The sequence below is a fragment of the Tamandua tetradactyla genome, chromosome 20 (genome assembly GCF_023851605.1).
Source record: "Tamandua tetradactyla isolate mTamTet1 chromosome 20, mTamTet1.pri, whole genome shotgun sequence".
NCBI lineage: Eukaryota > Metazoa > Chordata > Mammalia > Pilosa > Myrmecophagidae > Tamandua > Tamandua tetradactyla.
In genome coordinates, this window is record NC_135346.1 from 38,892,784 (window position 1) to 38,913,079 (window position 20,296).

General features: G+C 32.9%; 1 protein-coding gene across 4 annotated transcripts in view; it reads right to left on the reverse strand.

Moving 5' to 3' along the window:
- The window catches only part of CLINT1 (clathrin interactor 1), a 73,331-nt gene that overhangs the window by 25,868 nt on the left and 27,167 nt on the right, over positions 1–20,296 (reverse strand). For all 4 annotated transcript variants that reach the window (XM_077137543.1, XM_077137542.1, XM_077137545.1 and 1 more), the window contains 2 exons: positions 1,953–2,057; positions 1,300–1,396 (listed from right to left, as the gene is read on the reverse strand). In XM_077137543.1, the coding sequence (XP_076993658.1) occupies positions 1,300–1,396; positions 1,953–2,057 (202 nt within the window). The remainder of the gene's footprint in view (positions 1–1,299; positions 1,397–1,952; positions 2,058–20,296) is intronic.

Consider the following 20,296-nt stretch of genomic DNA (forward strand, 5'->3'; position numbering starts at 1 on the left):
GTTAACAAATTAATTTTTGAGGTAAATGATATGGCTTTCGTTTCAAAAAGTTGCTGCCAAACAAGAAAAAAATCAACTGGCATTTAAGAAAATTTTGTTAAAACCTAAACATAGCACAACTGCTAAAATGAGGTTTCTTTTTGGGGTGATAAATACTCTGGATTAGATAGTGATAATTCTTAAGTTGTGTTGCCTTTGTGAATATACTAAAAACCAATGAACTGTACATTTTAATGGGTGAATTTATAGTATTTGAATTATATCTCAATTTTTAAAAATTATGTACTGACAAAGTAAAAAAATAAAAAGACTTAACCTTGCTTGGAACAAGTTTCCCTCTTTTCAAGACTAAAATCAGATACATGAAAATCTAAAGATGGTTGGTAAAACTGAGGGGCACAAAACCTCATCCTAACATGAATTTTTTTCTTTAAAATAGTAGTTTACAAAAGAATTATTTTTTTAAAAACATTCTAACTTAATAAATAAAAATTTAATTATTACAGAATACAAAATTTTTTACTATTTGATCACAGTTATTGTACAATTTGAGGGAATAAAAGTGAATGCTTTCAGAGATAAAAACCAAACATAGAACTAAAGCATAGATTTTCAATGTCGAAAACCTGTAGAAACACTGTTTCAAATATGAATGTTTTATGACATTTTGGAAAGCATTAAAAAACTTATTCTGAGTAACAGGAAAATATGGTAGGATAGAAAAATAGCTAGTTTGTTTTAGAATTCTGCATTATTTGAGTATGAGATGAGAATAAAATGAAAGGAACCTGATAAAAAAGTACCTATCAGTAAATTTAAAATGTTAGAATTTAAATCTAATACGTTTTAGAATCCCTAATTATATTTTAAACTAACTTGTCAAATATTTTTTGGTTCAGAATACTGTGATAAGAAGTTATAAAATAGGTAAATTATACGTAGAGATTACAAACCACATCAGATTGTGGTTTTCATGTTAATTACTCATAGACTAAATATGCATATTAAAGATTCATTATTTTAGATATGTACAGATACATACTTAGTAGGAAAATTTTTTAAACAAAATACTCAATATTTAGAAGTATTACTAATATTAATTTTAAACATCTTACAGTAAGCATAAATAGTTGTTCATTTTGACTAGAAAACAAAACACAAATAGGAACTCTAATTCTTTGTATGTATTCTAGAATATCCTAAGATTTACTGTGCTTCAAAAGCATTTATGTACACACAACTTACGTTTCAAACGTGTTTCAGCATTCATGTCAAATAAAAACAGACTTACATCCATACCTTATAAACTCTTCTCCAATTCTTTTTGTTGTCTTTTAACATTCGTGACCAAAGCATGTTCATAAGTTCTGGAAATTGTTCATACATAAATGTAGCCCTGAAAAAAAACAATATTCTTTAAGAAATTTGCAATATGTTAATTCTGACAGTAGATGGCAGGCTTGTGCTAAGTAACTGTGTATTCCCAAAGAGCTTTAAAGAAAAATAGCAAGGTTAATTTTAAAAATTTAGATGCTACACTTCCTTCAACATGATTTTTCCCGTATTTTATATAATATCTAGCACATTTAAAGCTCTAGTATAATTTATATCATGCTTTACAACCCCTATATTTACTGGCACAATGGTTCTGATGGTCATCAGGAAAAAGTTTCATAACTTTACTTCAAGTTATCTTATTATATGCATTCACCTAAATTTTACGAGACAAGCTACAGTTAAGTCTGAACATCAATGAAAAACAAAAAATGTTTCAGTTTTCTGAGATAATTTTTAAGGGGAATATCCCTGTGATATTATCTATATTATTATCTGAACTGTTATGCAAAATTCGCATTTGTCAGCTGAACAGTTTAAAACCATAAGCAAATTTCACATTTCTATGTAAAGATACTTGAATTCTTTCTGCACTGCTGCGTCAAATTATCACTTACTTGGCAATGTCTCCCATGAGTTGCCCAGAAGGTCCCCAAGGATCATCATTCGTTGCTTCTCGAACCTTAGACTCAATCTCTGAATAATTCATAACCACATTGGTGCTGCAGCAAAAAAAAATGCACGCACATACGCACAAAGATTAGCATCAAAACTGAGAAACACATGAAAACTTAATAATGACACTACTGGGTGTCCTAATGAGATACCTCTACAGGGTGGGAAAGAAAACATCTTTTGTGCACAGGCTACCCCGAGGATACTATATAACACATTAAAGTTATCTTTAAGAAGATTTTATTATTCCATTAGCCTTCAAGAATACAGAAGAGAGATGACATCAGAGCTGGCATAAGTCCAGTAGAAATGGTTTTGGGTTAAATTAAAAAGGAAACTGAACTGCTAGAGTCTATTATAAACTAAGTTATCAGTTTCCTGACCAGACCTGGTTTATATTCAGGTTTGTTTCCTGCTTATAAAATTCTGTAAATTAATGAACAAAATTATATAATGGCTAAATACTATTTATATCACATAAAAGAGCAATAATAAATCAAAGATAATATTCTCTAAAGATGTTTAGAACTATTATGAAAATTTAACTTTAATCTCAAATCTTTTATCACATTTTTCCACGTCATTATATCACTTTTACCCTCACTCAATGGACAGCATTCCATCAAGAGACGTATCTAACGATCCCTTAAGACTCCAACAATGGTCGAGAACATGGGATAAAGACTCAAAAAGATCTGACTCCAATCACTTATTTTGTGACCTTTGCCAAAATTATTTCAATTATCTGAATCTCAGCTTCCTCAAACATAAAATGGGAATAAGAATACCTAGATCTCAAAGGATTTTTTTCAGCATATCAAATGATGCTTAACAGTGTCTGACATATAAGTGCTCAATAAATGTTAGCTATTATTACTATCAAAGATAATAATCATCTATTATGAGAATTTTAGGGTTAATACGTCTATAAGAAATAATTAGCTTTAAAAAGAATACTTTAAAATTAAGACACATGATGAAAAAAATTTGGTTGGCAAAACTGAATTTCTTGTGCCTACAGGAACTTAAGAATTAGAAGACATTCTGAGAAAGAATAAAGAAATACTGTAAAAATGTGACATACTCTGGCAATATTCATCTGATATCTAACAGTTCGATTACTACCAAACAACTGTTATCACAGATGCCTATGAGTATGGTAATTCACATCTTCCACCTAAAATTAAGTTTTAGAAATACTGAAACATTGCAATTTGGCAACTATTATTATATACATACATATATACTTTTGCTATATGGTTTTCTAGTCATCAAAAAGTTTTATTTTTTTTAGTAAGGAAGATTTGGCTGAAATTATTACTCAAATCTCTTAAATACAATACGTAAATTTCAATTTTAGTGCAGACACTGCAATTTCATTACCTAGGAAGAGACCAAAAAACAGTTTTGAGTTAAATTTTTAAAGAACCATTATGCATATAAATGTGACTTGCTAAACTGCTGAATAAATCTGGCACCTAGATTTATATTCAGAATATTGTCCTACCAAGGAAGAAAAGTGAAATCCTATTTGCTCTCGAATCATGGAGAGAGCTGCCTCCTAAAATTATCAAGCAGATTAATAAAATAAATACAAATTATTTCCCTGTAATTAAAATAAACCCCAAATTTCCACTGCCTCTTGTAAATTTTAACTGTTAACGAATGAGTTTTCATAAAAATTCTATAGGCAACTCTGAGTATAAATATAGAAAAAAAATAACATTTTCCCCTAATTTTGTCAACAATGGAAGCAAAATAAAACCGAGGCAGCCAATATCAGATCTGTAATTTAAGGTGCCACAAAATGATGGATGTCAGAATGCTTTTGTTTATCCTAGTGGCTGAAGAATGTGTGGTTTAGGCAGCTAAAAATGTCAAAACGCAGCTTCAGGAACGAACAACAGCAATTAGGATTATAATTCACCTAACCATTTCATTACCATGAATGCACTTGAAATCTGTTAGCATTCTTTCATTTGTTGGAGAACAAGATGAAAAGAGTTAATCTACAGTCCAAGTACGTGAAATATTTCTACTTGAACCTTCATAAATGCTATAGTTTTCAGAACACTACTTTCCTTGTTCAAACTACAAAGGCCCATGGGTCAAATGAGAAATATCCTGTTTCAGAAACCATTCACAAGATTCTTAGTTGAAGGCCCCTGTATTTGAGTGTTCCACATTTAGAGGGAGAAGTGGCAGAGGGCCAATAATTTTTAAATCTCCCTATTTCCTTGGTTGAAAAACAATGGGGAATATGTATAATGACAGTCTGTCATTATACATATTCACAATAAAGTTATAAATTACATCTACAGAAGATTCTGGCAACTGCAATAACAAAATGTTATAAAATTAGAACACTCCCATGAAAAAATCAAACTCGATTTTAAAGCCATTTTTCTATAAAATTGACTAGAAAACATTTTCAAAATGAGATCTGATGACATTAAAAATTCCAAAGCAAAGTATTTTTAAGCTGTCCTCAATTCAGAAACAAATGCAAACTAAAATAAAACAAAATATGCTGTATAGTTTGGCCTTATTCCAAGTCATTTAAAAATAACTATTTCTAAAAAGGTAGATATGGCATTTTGATCCTTCCTTTCCCATGTTTTCTATTGCCCCCATTCCATGCCCTACCCATAATTCCAGTGACCTTTTTTAATAAAAAAGGAAAACAAACAAAAGAAAAGAAAATACAAAATTCATGTCCACATGTGAAAGGGACAAACAGCTAGTTTAATTCCTAAAACTCCCTTTGACTGACATAAATGGTTAAAGATCGCGCATTTCTGACGCTAGAGGGGGTTCTCTCATCAGTTTTGTTTAAAAGGAGTAAAATTCAGACAAAGGTCTTAGGGTCTAGTTTGCAAAGAAAATTATAGGAAAATAAGTTTCCTACCATTTGGAGTAATACTGTAATCTAGTGAGTACCTTCTTGAGTTTCACCAATCCTAAATTGAAACTTGTTAACTTAAAAAACTTTTTTTAATGATCTCTGTACTCAGTTTTTAAAGAAAAACACAGGGCAATCATGATCTTATGTTATTGGATATAGGCATTTCTACTTATTTTAACAGTTATCAAAACCAGTCAAGAATACACCTGATGACACTGAAAAAATTTCTGAATACTATTTTAAACCAGCTTGGCATTATTATCAGAATTAAACTATGACCCCACAAAAATTTCTAACGATTGTCAATATTTCCGTTGATCACCGATAACTGCTTTTCAGTATTCAGATTTTCACCTGTACTTAATTTCTTCAAACACACACACACATGAAAATACAATAATGGAGGAAAGAAAGTAAAAGAATTAAATCAAATTTAAGAAATGCTGCTGTATTTTTTAAGCTTTTTTGCTATTTCTTTGTGAGCATTAAAAATTATCTGTAATTTTTAGACCAACAGTCATCAACAAGCTCAGTCCTCCTCACATATATTCTAAGTTGACTTAATATGTTAACTTTCTCTTTGCTTAAGATGGTGAAAATAGGTGACCAGAGGAGTAGGTTTCTCTGGCCTGACAAAGATCTATAATGAAGATCACAGTGCGTAAATTTAACAGCAACTACTACTGGATAGCTAAGCAATACAATTAGTAACAACATCAATTAGGCCAAAAAAATTAAAATAAAAAGAATGAAGGGAAGGACCAAAGAATGTTTTGAAAAGCAATTGTGAGCCACTGCTTTTTCAAAGGATGAAGTCTACAAATAAAATACTAGTATTTATATTTGTACAATTGTTCCACAGTGCTTTTATAAATGTCCACATTTGCTCCTCTTGGCACCCCAGCAATAGGTAGGACAGGACTAAAGAGACTGCACAATGAGAATACCCTACTCTGGACAGCCTGGCACCACTCTTTCACTGGATCTTTAATGTCAATTGCTAAAAGTTCCTATCCTCAAGTTCTCTACACATGCTTCTATGGCTGTGTGTGAATGTAAACCGACATTCACTTAGTCAGGGGTTGATTATTTGATTTGTAATAATCAATGTCCATTACTGCCTACCTCTTTCTCCCCATTTACTGCATATTTCATCACTCACTACTAATATCAAGTTATTTTACCTGTTAAGTTTGGGCCCAGCTTTTAGAGGCAAAATCGGTTCAAATTAAAAGCTGAAATGGGGCTTTTACTTACAGATGGTCAATGCTGCTTTTCTTTTTATTTTATTTAGATTTACAGAACAATCGTGCATAAAACACAGGATTCCCATACATCATCCCACAAAAGTCTGCACTGGTATGGAACATTTGTTACAACTGATGACAGCATACTTTTATAAATGTACTGTTACTAAAGTCCACGATTTAACTTAGGGTTCATTGTGTAGTGTAGTTCCATGGATTTTAAAAAAAATTTTATTCTTTTTAATTTTTATTCTGTTACCATATACACAATCTAACATTTCCCCTTGTAATCATATCCGGCTCTACATTTCAGTGCTGTTAATTGCATTCACAATGTTGTGCTAGTCAATTCTTCTAATCTGCATTAGGAATAATCAGTAAAATGACTGACGGGAAAAAAAAATTCAAGAGCCTCTTTTTACTGACATTTTTTCCTGCCAAAAATTCAAGAATATGCTTCACTAAATAAAACAAAGGTATGCAGGTACGTAGCCCAAAATAGGTATAATTCAGTATAAACGTTAACTAAGGAATAAGGAAATTGAAACAAAGATCAATATGAGAAATATTTTTCCCAGTTTGCCTCTTAAATTTTATTCTTTTTTCAAATAGGGTTAAATGTATCTAAACCTTTTATATGGTTTCCTTCTTTCTGTTTAAGTTTATTATAAAGACTTTCCTCACCTTGAGAGCAACAAAATAATTTACCAGTATTTTCTTTTACACCTTTAAAAGTGTGTTTTGTTATAAGCACACATACATACACCCACACTCAGACACAGAGAAATAGTCAGAGGCAATAAGAGACAGAGTAATGGCTTTAAAATAATGGTATATTTTTCATTATTCCTTTCTAGGTTATTTGTATTTTCCAAATCGTTTTCCATGAACATTAAACTGTAACTAAGGGAAAAACATCAAATGCCATTAAAAATATAAATCAAGTACTATATCAACATTAGTACATTTTAACTAATTATAAGCCAATAAGCATCACAGTAGACTATATGAGTAGGATTTGTACTTCAAACACCTTGTTCTACCAGGCTAATAAGTGCAACAAAACAGTAACTAAAGTATATATGTATTGAAAAACCAAAAGAAACCCATCTGAGAACCTAATATTGGACTTAACGTTATTTTTAAAAACTGTATTAGGGAAAATGAGTTCCAACCTCAAATCTATATTTAAAAGTCACCTCTCTTGTCAATGCCACAAGACTTCAGAAAAGATGCTTTTATAATGAAGGTGAAACTATTATGCTCCCTACAAAATAGCAATCTTCAAAAATAAAAAAAAGGTTTTAACTATAAAACAGCTATATAATGAACACTGAAAAATAAAGTTCCCGCAGGTAACCAGTCACTTAAATCAGGAAGATTTGTTCTTTTTTTATGTTTGTAACCAGAACATGCAGAAAAGAGTTTTTAAAATACTTGCTCTGAAAGTCTGATAATGGACCATATGTTGTCCATTTTTCACCAGGGATGGCCTTTACCATATTACTTATTTGCAAGCTTAACACTTGATAGTTTTGATTTTCATTTTAAAACCAGGCTGCTTGTGACTTAACACTCTCTTTATCCAGTGTATGCACAGATGAACGAGAGAAAAAAAAAGACAAAAAAATAAATAAAACAATAGGGTGTATGGGGGATATGGGATGTTTGGGTATTCTTTTTTACTTTATTCTTTTTTTTAAATAATGAAAATTTTCAAAACTCGATTGTAATGATGAATGCACAGCTATATGATGATACTGTGAACCTCTGTACACTTTGGAAGATTATATGTTATGTGAATATATATCTCAATTTTTAAAAAATACTCCTTATTACAGTCTTCTGAATGTTATCAAATTTAAGTTTGATTAAAAAACAAAAAGTCTAGTATTCCCAAATTCAATACATAGATAATTTTCATTGTTAAACAGAAAACTGGAGGCACTGTAGGAATGGTGTGGGCAGGTAGAAAAACAGACTAGTCCAGTTGCATAGGTATTTACCACTTATCAAAAAAATGTATATTTTTCTTGATGTGAAACAAAACACAAAGCAAGGAGAAAATATCTTAAGCCAGGTGATAATGTGGAAGAGTTAACACTGCTAGAGTAAATATCATATTTGATTTTATAGTATTTCAATGATAGAATAGCTATAGAGCTAAGCCAAAGAATAAAACTACAGTACTGCCTCCATACCATAAAAGGAAAACTAATATAATAAATACTGGATAGTGCAGAACAAACAAATTTAACAACCCTAATTAACCCTGGCTACTTTCTCTCTAGTGCTGTCTTTACCATCAGCAGCCCCTTCTTATAAAAATAAAAAAAAAATTTTTTTTGAGTGATGAGAGAGGAAAACTATTATAATAGCAACATGTTAGCATAGAAATTAAATAAACTCATTGAGGCTGGCAAAACTTGTAAATGGCAATAAATGTTTAATAAAAGCCCGATTTCTATTATGCCATAATGCACTGAAATCAATGAACTAGCAGTATTATCTGGCCAAAATGAAAAAAGTCAGGGTTAACTATCAGCTAATATAAAAGATAGCGAATGCAGCATCACAAATTGTGCCACTAAAAGGAATATATATTAAAAAAAATTTTTTTAAGGAATATATACTGAATTAATGTTAAAAGATATAATCTGAGTTGTGGAAATTAAATTTTCTTTGGCTTTAGCAAACATTAAATACAAACTATCCAACTGAAACAGGGGTGGGATGGGGGTGGACTTTTACTTTCCACCAACACTACCACCTCCCCTTTGCCCCCAGCAACACATACACAATTTCTTTTTTTTTTTTTTTTTTACATGGGCAGGTACTGGGAATTGAACCTGGGTCTCTGGCATGGGAGGCAAGAGCTCTGCCACTGAGTCACTATGGCCTGCTCAACACATACACTCTTAAAAAGCAAGGTAAAGAAAATACAATTTCAATAGGGAAAAACTGCAATCAGAGACATGCAAAACCTGAAGCTCTCTTAACTACTCTTCTGCAAGTAACAAGATTTCAGAAAGAGTGATCTGGTAACTTAAAAAATATATACCCTATTTCTACCCAGTGATTTATAGGATGCTCATGTGCATATTATTTATGACTTCAACTATTACAAAGAGGACTATGCTGGATTATGCACCTTCTGTTTTCCTCTTTACTTTTCAAGAGGGAAAATAAAAATGCTAAATACTGAAACATAAAACTTTCTGCTTATAAAAATAACCATCAAGAATCTACACTGAAATATTATACCTCAATTTTTAGCTATCTCAGTCAAAAAATTTAAGACTATCAAATAAATAAAAAAACAACTTACAGCCAGGTTTTACTGGGGAAGGCGAGGAAAGAAAGTTTAAAAAACTTTTTAAAGCTTTTACTTTTAAGAATAATTCTGGGTACTCAAAAAAAAAAAAAAGATCAAGTTAAGTCCTGAAACCTAGAGGGGCCAGCCTCTCCAGAACATCATCTAGTCCCATCCCCTCTCTAACATGAAAAAGCTAGAACGGGCATAGCCCAATACCCCTAAGGACTGGGAGAAAGATCAAAGGTGATGGTGGAGTTAGACAGAGAAGGTAGGGTCTAACAAACAAGTATGATTGCTGAATTATTATTCTGATATTTCCTTTCGTCTCCAGTATCTTAGAGCGGCCAGAAGTAAAAATCTAAAATTTTGGAATTTTAACCCATACCAAACTTTGAAACCTGTTCTATAACTAGCTGTTGTGATATGCTTTGAAATTTATTGCTTTTTTGTATACATGTTATTTTTCACCAAAAAAAAAAAAAAAGAAAAAAAGTCAATTGGTAAAAAAAAAAAAAAAGAAATCAAGTTACATACTATTACTGGGTACCTACAATATTTTTTTTAAACACATGGTACAGACAGGTTTAATGTTGGCTACTTATCCGATATTAAACCCACAGAAAATACTGTTGTATTGTTCAAACTACCACTTCCAATTGCTCCCTCTCCACGTGATGTAAGACAGCAGAAAAGCAGCCCTAACTGGTACAACTAGTTTTGTAACTCTGTTTTAAGTTATATAAGAAAATTAAGGACTAAGTTTTTCTTAAACCAAAAGCTATTCTAACTTTTAATTCTTCTACCAAATTCTTTGTTTTTTCTGACTGAGGCTGGCCTTTATTTTCAATAACAGTTTACCACTTTCAATGTTATCATGAGGGTGGGAGACAGAGCTACAGAATTAATCAATCTTAATGTTTTCCTTTTACTGAACATTGCTGACTCATGCCTCAATGTTCTTGGAATTCCAATTCAGATTTTTAGACTGCATGTGTACAATTTCAGATAATGGGGAAATATTAATTCTATTAATTAATAGAGTTCTCGCCTGCCATGCTGGAGACCCGGGTTCATTCCTCGGTGCCTACCCATGTAAAAAAAAAAAGTACCTCTGTCAGGCGGAGGTAAGAAAGGGGACCAAACAAAACACAGAACAATAATCTCTTCAGGCGGCAAAAACAAAACTATATCAACAAAATCCTAACATTCTTGAAGACCTTTGTGTGTCTTCAGAATTATGAAGATGAAAGGGTCTGTACAGAGTCCTTACATCAAGAGTTAAAAGTATCCTGTGCCTATTTCCTCAACCAGGATAAAAATATTTACATTTATCAAAGTTTTATTTACCAGTTAAGAAATTTTTGTGTGGCAAAACATTTTTCATACTTTTTTTTTTTTTTGCTGAGTCCACATAGATTTGATTGTGTCACTCATTCAAGCCATCACCAACCTAATGTGCTTCTTTTTAAAAATAGGTAAAACTTCTATTTTCTGTCAGTGATGTATCATTTTCTTAGACTTTGCCACATTCACTATCAGTACAGGGTACTGGCTTTCTGTGAGCTGTTTTTTAACCGCAGTTCCAGAAATGAAGAATAACAAAGCTGAGCTTTGAAGTAAATGCTAATTCCTGGCTTAGGGGCAAGTGACCTGTTCCCATACAGGCAAGTCAAATTATAACAAAACTATACATTACAGCCTGTTATAAATCTATCTGTTTTAAAAGTCAAAACTTTGAGCAGAAAATTTATCAATAATCTACTGTAATTCAGAAAAACAGTTACATGGTAGGAGATGAAATACGAAAAAAATGTAATCAAGAACTTTTATCAGTAACCAATATTAACCCATTCACACCATACTTTCTCTTCTAATCTCTAAAACTACCCGTTATAGATTATCAGTATTTCAAATAAAAATATTTTACTGAAAAATGTGAAGCTTAAAAACCAGCATTCCAAATCCCTAAAATTTCAAATGCCCATTAAACAAATGCTTAGTCCCTTGCTTATAGAAGTGTTATCCTAAAAGTCCTTGAAATTTTCCAGCATTGATTCACTATACATTTGGATAGGATAAAACTAATCAGACTTACATCTAAAATTTCTGAGATTCTTAACAATTGCTTTGATGTCAGTCATTTAAGTATAAAATTGTCCTAAAATATAACTAGCAGAAGTGATACATCTTATCATGATTTTTTTCCCTGCAGACAAACCACACAAAAAACAACAACAGTATTTTATGGTTTACATAGAACTCAAAAGTCATTAAATAAAGAGATTATTTAAAGAGATTAAATAAAATGAATAAGCATGAAAGAAGTTAACATTCCAAATTTAGTTTCAAATGGCAAAATAATAAGGTACTAGACTGGAATATATACATAAACTGATATTTGAAAAAATAAAAACTTACAGATGCAGGGGCTAAAACACCTCGGTTTATATAAAAGTCATTAACTGTTTACAGTCCAACAAAGAATCTTGTGGGAAACACTAAAAACCACATATAATTATTTTAATGTTTCAAATAATACAGGAATTGATCCAAAACAAAAAAAATACTTAAACCAGGAAGGTAGTGAGAGTTCTTTTTCTCAAAGTCTGTTATTTCATTCCTCTTTGCAAAAGGTACCGACTTCTTGATCATCATTAAGCGTGACAAACTGGTAACTTTCAAGGAAATAGTTCAGAAATCTATGCAACACATGTGCAAGGAAAACTACATGAATGAGATAAGCCAAGAAAAACATCCCAATGTTCTCATCTAAATTATGAACCGTGGAAGGAACAAACTATAAAACTACTTCCCTTTCCTTACAACTTCAGTGGTTAGCAATACCAAATAAAATAACCCATTCGATAGCAGACGATTTTCAGACATTAAAATAGGCCTTGACTCAAAGAATTACTCCAAAACACAAGGCTAAAGAAATACTGCCACTTATATATTTTTTCATAACGTTTCATTTTTCATATCTATTTTGTATAAAAGCCAAGTAATATGTATATTAGTTGAACAACAATTTATTAGTGATACTGGGTCTCAATCTTGGCTCTGGTATATATTAAATCTGTTTCTCTGGATAAAGCAACCACTCTGTGCCTTAGCTTCATTTGAAAAGTAGTTCCTATGTATTATTATTTTGGGAATTAAGTAATATATATGTAAAGCAGCATTTAACACATGGGGTTGTGAGTTTTCTGCTATTATTTATTATTTTTTTTGTTGAAGATACTTTTTATATGGTCCTTTATGTGTGGACTGGCATAATGCTTACTGCTTACCCAAGTCCCATTCATTGTTGTGGAACTTTACAAAAAGTCAATGTAACTAACTGTTTATATGACCCAGTACAGACACTGAATTTAAGATTTCCAGGACAGTGCTATAATCTATAGCAAAGCAGAAGCCTGCTCCACTCCTTAAGATTGACCAAAGGTCAGGAAATGAAGTCTCAACATAGAAGAGCTGCTATTTTATTTTATTTTTTTGTCTTTTTGCTGTTATTTTGTTTTTAATAGAGTTTTTTTTGTTTTGTTTTGTTTTTGCATGGGCAGGCACTGGGAATAGAACCCGAGTCTCTGGATGGCAGGCAAGAAGTCTGCCTGCCAAGCCACCATGGCCCGCTCTAAGAGAGTTTTTATCTTGAAGTTTATACTCCCTAATAAACTAGAGCACCACAAATTGTGAGCTAGGTTTTTATTTTACATTAAGTAGTAATTTATTCCTTAGTGGTAATCTGCATCATCTGATAGGAAAAAAAAGTCCCTAACCTCACTGGATTCAAGAAACTACATCATACCAACTACCGGAGTCACATATTACAAAGTAAGTTCTGCCAAAAATTAGGACTTTCAAGCTATTAAAATAAGCACAAAGTGCATATTTATAACTTAGAATTCTGAAAACACAAATGTCAAAAATACGGTCCACATAGCTGACTACATGAGGTACCTCGCTGAACAAAGAGTTTTAGAAGGGCCGTGCTATCTACTTTCTGCACCCTGTTTTCCTCTACAAGAATGCAAGTTCTGGATATTTTAGAAAATGTCTGAAGGTTCACTGGGTGTTGTTGGTTTACATGGATGCCCTTCTATTCCCTCTCTAGTTCGGGTGCTGCTGCTATGATGACTTGAGAAACACAAGTGAGAAGCCTACAAAAAAGCTGGCCCAAAACAGGTTAGACGCATGATGCTAAGGAGTTATTTTATAGAGAGGCACTCGAGAGACAGTGAGATCTGGTGGTGGGAGTGTTCTGATTGGTAAAAATAAACAAAACAAAAGAAATAAGCTAGGTCTTTCAGGTAAGCAGGCAGAAAAGTACGTTCCAAAATGTGACAGCAACTGTACGTGAAGTACAGCAATATGAACAGGCAGAGGCAGCCACCACTAGAAAATTTTACATGGTCACAACACAGAATTGTATGAACAACATAACATCCATATAAAAACACATGTGCATATGGACAAATTCTGGAAGAGGGAAAAACCAACATGAAAAGAGTTGTGTTAGGGTGGCAATAACTACAGTGGGGAAGGGGAAGTTTTTCTTTAATATTTATTTACACAATGAAAAACAGACCATTTTTATTCTTACATAAAAAAGAAAATTTCTCTTGTATATAAAACTTCTTTCACTTGCTAGGGAAAGTATCCCATGGTTGCTGGGGATTCAGTTCTGCTGGGGCTCATCCCCCATTCCCCCCCTGACTTACCAGTCTGTGTCGTTATCAGTGCAGATAAAAGCTGAAACGTCAGCTTTGGAAGTAGGGCCAGAAGGGAAGAATGTCAAATTGCTCTCTGCCCTTTGGCTTTGTACAGAAGACTGCGGCTTCAACAGGAGACTCTTCCCCAGGAATGTCAGTCCCAACCCCAAACTATTTTCTATTTCCAGCTGATTTTTTCTCTTTTTTCATATATTTCTGTAACTTACAAAACTTTCCGAGCATTTCGTAAAAAAAAATGCATCTGGGAGATATTAGCAAATGCTACATAAGAAAAGGGTTCCACAGTGAGGTTTGGTTAAATAAGGGCAACTTGATTACCCCCAACATTTCTCAGAGGTTTTACTGTTTTAACGTGCTTTGTGAATCTCTTAAGAGGGGATTATATTATACATTTCTAGAACTTTTGGACAACATACCTTTTTCCTGGAACATCTTGTGAGTGTCCAGAGAAATCCACTATGGTATATGTTATTCTAAAAAACTGCCTTCTAAAAAAATCATCTTCCCAAACGTCCAAATATATTGACAATATATTTTCATTTTATCATTCTTGTTTTCAGAATCTGTTTGTTGTTTTGTTTTTAATCTCAAGGATAGCTTTTCCTTTAATTTTTATGTTTTTAACTTCTTACCTTGTTGGCTGTCTTTTGGCCTTTTCTCTTGTTTTAAATCTCATCTATTTTTACAGTACTGAAAAAAAAAAACCCTGAGCTTGAGCTTCAGTGTTGATCTTAGTTTTCTATCTTGCTTATTTAAAATTTCATCTGCTTTTACTGTTTTCATACTTGCTTTACAATGGGTTCAAAAACTTTATTCCAATCCTTTCAAATTCCTCACTTCACTTATTTGTAGTTTATTTAAGAAAATAATCCTCATATAATAACCTTATTTTAAGATCTTTCTCTTTTATTTTATTTAGTTATACTTTTACAATATATACCTGAATGAACAGAAATGGCAAAAGGACTCAGAATACAAACCTTACAGATAGACGGCCTCTTCCCATAGCTCCCTACTCTCAGATAAGCAGATACTTTTCTGGGTTCCTTCATGTAAAGGCATTATTTTTCAGAAGGGCCAATTATATTATACATATGATATACTCAGAAAGAAACCAGTTCTATTGAGTCCAAAGGGTGAAAAATGATATTCCTTCAAATAATCAAAACTACTTTTTAATCAATAAAATGTTTCTATGTATTATCTGAGAAGTAGCAACATCAAGATAGCTTCACTATCTTCCATCCTGAAAAATTATCTCAGGGCACATAATAAAAGCTGGGTAGGTTATGTTCAAGTCCTTGTAGTTGGAGTCATTTTGGGGAGCTCTTCACCTCCAATGCCTACTTCCTCTTAGTTTTCAAAAACTGGCAATTCTGAATTATAAATACAGGCACTTATCTCTAGCTAGACTCTTAAAAAGTTATTTAACAATAATTCTCTCCATTTCTGGTATATCCTTCTTTCATTCATCCTCGAAACCATGAGCAGATTCATCTTCCTAATATTTAATGCTGGCCATATCAGTACACCAAAAATTCATTACCACCTCCCAAATGCTTTTCTCCTCTTGTATCAGTACAGTACCAATATGGGCTATGGCTTGAACATCCCTATTGATTTCATCTCCCCTTTCCTCCCATCCAATATCCAATCCATTGCCAGGCTTTTTCAACTTTATTTCCTAAGCATCTCTCAAAAATGTCCATCCTCTTCTCTCTACCCACCCCGCCACTAACTTAGTCCAGGGTCACCACCATTTCTTGACTGGTTTATTGCCAAAAGCCTTGTAACTAGCCTTTCCAATCTATCACCCCACAAGACTAGAACCAACAGTGAGCTCTTGCTGAAACAAAATAGTAATTAAGGCATCATTTTACATCCATCAAAGGCTCCTTACTGCCTTCAAGATTAAAGAACAAATTCTGTAACATGACATAAAAGGTCCTTTATGAGATACAATTTTACTTCTTCAGCCCCATCTCTGCATCATTCCCACCTCCAGACCTTTGCCCACCAATCCTTGCTAACTCCACCTCATCACACCAGGTTTTAGATTTAAAGTCTCTTCCTCCAAGAAACCTTCCTTTAACTCCAAAACTGAGTTGGGGTTGCTTGTCATAGTACCTGTGCTTTCCACTATCTTGAACTACAAATAACCAGCATACTATAACAGAGATTTTTGCTTGCTTGCCTGTCTCCCCTCTGGACCAAAAAATACCTAGAGGACACAAAGTATCAAAGATCCCCAGTGTTTAGTAGACTTGGTGACAGATGTTCAATTATTATTTAAAAAATTAACAAATAATTACTAACATTATTAAGTAAATAAAAAAATTATTAAAACTTACAAATAGCTTCTTTCCCCTGACTAAAAAAGTCCTAACTGAATTAGTGAAAGACATGAATGATCTGGCCTCAACCTACCTGACTATTCTTTACTTCCACCACTTCTATATCACTGCCTTTTTAGGGATAATCATACTGTATTACTAGTTGAAATTTAAACATGCCCTTTTCTTTCTTATCTTAGTGACTGTTCATTCCTGGAATCCCCTCTTCTCCTCCTGTCAGTTTAACTGTGATTAACTGCACAAATATTAAAACGTTCTTTCATGAATTAGAACAAATGTATGACATCATTACAATGTGTTAATAGAGTGACATATGAGAAAATTTACCCATTTTAAACTATGGACTATAGTTATCAGTAATATCTTTAATCTTCTTTCATCAACAGTAACAAAGGTACCAATAATAGGGAGGAAATAAAAATTAGAAAAAAAAATAATAGGGGTATGGGACGTTTTGTTTTCTTTTTTTTTTTTTTTTGAGTAATGAAAATGTTCTAAAGGCGATAGTGGTTAGCACTAAGGTAAATCATAATACAGGGTAAAGGATGATATGGTCCATATTTTAAAACTTTAACTTCTGTGTGAGTCCAAAGAAAGAGACGCTAATTTGGTGCAAAATTTATATTTTGGGTAGCACATTATATAATTTATCTTGTATGGTCAGTTTATTTGAACACCATAATCACTTGGAATCTTGAATAGGGCATGAGATTCTGTTGGTTTGTACAGGTTAATGTGATGCCCTAAAACATTCCAGAGTAATTTGGGCAGAGAACAAAAAAGTATTTGCAAAGTCCCCTTGGGGGACTGGAAAGAAAGGAGGATATTCAACGTCCCCATCTGGGGGATTCCTGATATTCTCACAAGCAGTGGGACAACCAATTCAATAGGTTGAACCCCAAGATTGATGGGTTCAACCCAATGAAACTTATTACTGCAAAGGAAAAACTAAGCCTACTTATAATTATGCCTAAAAGTCACCCCCAGACACCCTTTCTGTTGCTCAGAACTGGCCATTCTCAAAGCCAACTCTGCAGGTGAAGTCACTGACCTCCCCCCTACAAGGGACATAACTCCCAGGGGTTTAAATCTCCCTGGCAATGTGGGAAAGGACTCCTGGGATGAGCCTCATGGGATCAGGAAAGTCTTCTTGACCAAAAGGCAAAAGGGAGAAATGAGACAAAAAAAAGTTTCAGTGGCTAAGAGATTTCAGACAGAGGTGTGAGGTTATCCTGGAGGTTATTCTTATGCATTATACAGATATCCCTTTTAAATTTATGGCACACTGGAGTGGCTAGAGGGAAGTACCTGAAACTGTTGAACTGTGTTCCAGTAGCCTTGGTTCTTGAAGAAGACTGCATTATTATACACAGTTTTTACAATGTGATCGTGTGTTTGTAAAAACCTTGTGACTGATCTTTTATCTAGGATATGGGCAGATGAGTAAAAAAAAGGAAAAATACATATATATAAATAATATGGGGGGGATAAGGGGTAAAAAAAAAAGTAGGTAAACTGAAATACTAGGGATCAATGAGAGGGAGGGGTAAGGGGTATGGGATGTATGAATTTTTTTTTTTCTTTTTCTGGAGTGATGCAAATATTCTAAAAATAATTATGGTGATGAATATAAAACTATGTGATGATATCGTGAGCCATTCATTGTATACTGTGGATGGACTGTGTGTGAAGACTGCTCAATAAAAATATTTTTTCAAAAGTGATTGTGGTAATAAAAAAAGTGATCATGATAATGTATGCACAACTATGTGATGATACTGTGAGCCACTGACTGTGTACTTTGAATGGATTGTATGGTGTGTGACTATATCTAAAACTGCATTAAAAAAAAAACACCTTCCTGATTCTTTCCGATCCATAATCTCTCCTTTCCCTATGATCAAATTATCATTAAATTCATAACTTCCATGCATTATATTCTGCCTTCTACAACGCACTGAATTATCCAAAAAAGCAAATGACAGAGGCAACTGAGCACATATTCCACACTTCACACTCTAATCCACAATACAGCCTTATCTATTTATTGTTTTTTAATATTTACATAATTCTTTGGGTCAGGCATTTTCCTAAATCCTTTACAATTTAATCCTCCTAACAACTCCATGAGCTAGACACTATTATTATCCCCATTTTAAAGATGATTTCACTTGAGTGAAAGTATTTCTTTTTACACACTTAAGTGGTGTACTCAGGATGTGAACCCAAGCAGCATGACTCCAGAGATAAAGGTCCAGTGATCATGCTGCTAACTGCTATGTTGGATTATGATTTTAACTGCTATGTTGGAGTAGATTTTAAGAGTTAAAATCTTTAACTCTTAAAATCTACTCTTGTCCCCTCTTTGGTCCGTTATCCAATTCAGCAACAAGGGTGAGCTACACAAATGGGATCGTTTCACTCCCTTGCTTATCAAAATTCCTCACTGGCTTCTTATTACACTTGGAAAAAATCCAAATCCCATGTAAGGGCCTATAAATCACTTTTAAACTACCCCTCTTCTTCCATGCGCTTACCACACCACTCTCCCACAATTTTTTGCCCACTCGAGGCCTTGTGCTCATTCAGTAATATCCTCTTCTGGAATACTAGTCTACTCAGCACAGCTAGCTACTTGTAATTCTTTAAAGCTTAACTGCCACATTCTCAGAAAGGCCTTCTCTGACTACCCCATTTAAAAAGCACCCTTCATCATTCTCTATCTCAGCCCATTTTCTTCATAACACAGAATTTATAAAATATTTTGTTTACTTGCTCTTTTTCTCTCTCTCCACTAAAATCTGTTTGTAATTATAGTTCATGTATCTAAAATAGGTCGGTGTTCAAAAAACATTAGTTAAATGAATAACCCAGGTTATCTCATAACTTACTGTATTCCCTGGCAAAAAAGTTTGTTCCCCTTGGAATATAGATATCTGACATGAGAAATTTATTTATAATTTGAGTCTACTTTATTAGTGATTACATAAACATTAAGACTATACTTACACTTGTTCACTAAAAGATGATTATCATCATATTCTAAGAACTCCTACTTGAGAAATGCCATCAGTCTAAAAGGAATGTCTATTATTTTCAAATCACTCTTTCTAAAGCCCAAGAGAATAAAGGGGATATTATCTATGTTAAATTCAAACACTAGTGTTGTGTATGTAGTAAATTACTCAAGCTCTCCTATTTTTAATGTTCAAATTATTTGTTTCTGCTTTAATTATTCAAAGTGGTGTTATTTTGCTGCTTCTTACTGTATGTATGTATGTGTGTGTGTGTGTGTGTGTACTTAATTGCTGGAAAGATGCCATGCTTGACATATGGCCAGTTTTATTTCCTAATTTATGTAAAAAAATTTCATATTCCAAATGACTTATGTATTTCGTGTGGTTTGGGGGTAAAGTAGGTACAAACCTATACTTAAGACATATACCCTAAAATTCTCTAGAGATAAACTGATTTCAATACTTCTTTCTACAAATTTCACAAACAAAGGTATTTTACACTCCTTTGCTAAATAGACAAGTGTCAACATTCAGCATCCTAATTAGAATACTGTTAGCTTAATTAAATGAGACTCAAATTACTCAGTAATCAGCTGCTATTATAAACAATTCAAAAGCCAAGCTTGGATTAGAATAAGACAAAAGTATGTAAATTAAAAGTAGAAGACTATAACAGGATATACCATTAGGAAGAATACATTCTACAAGAACTTT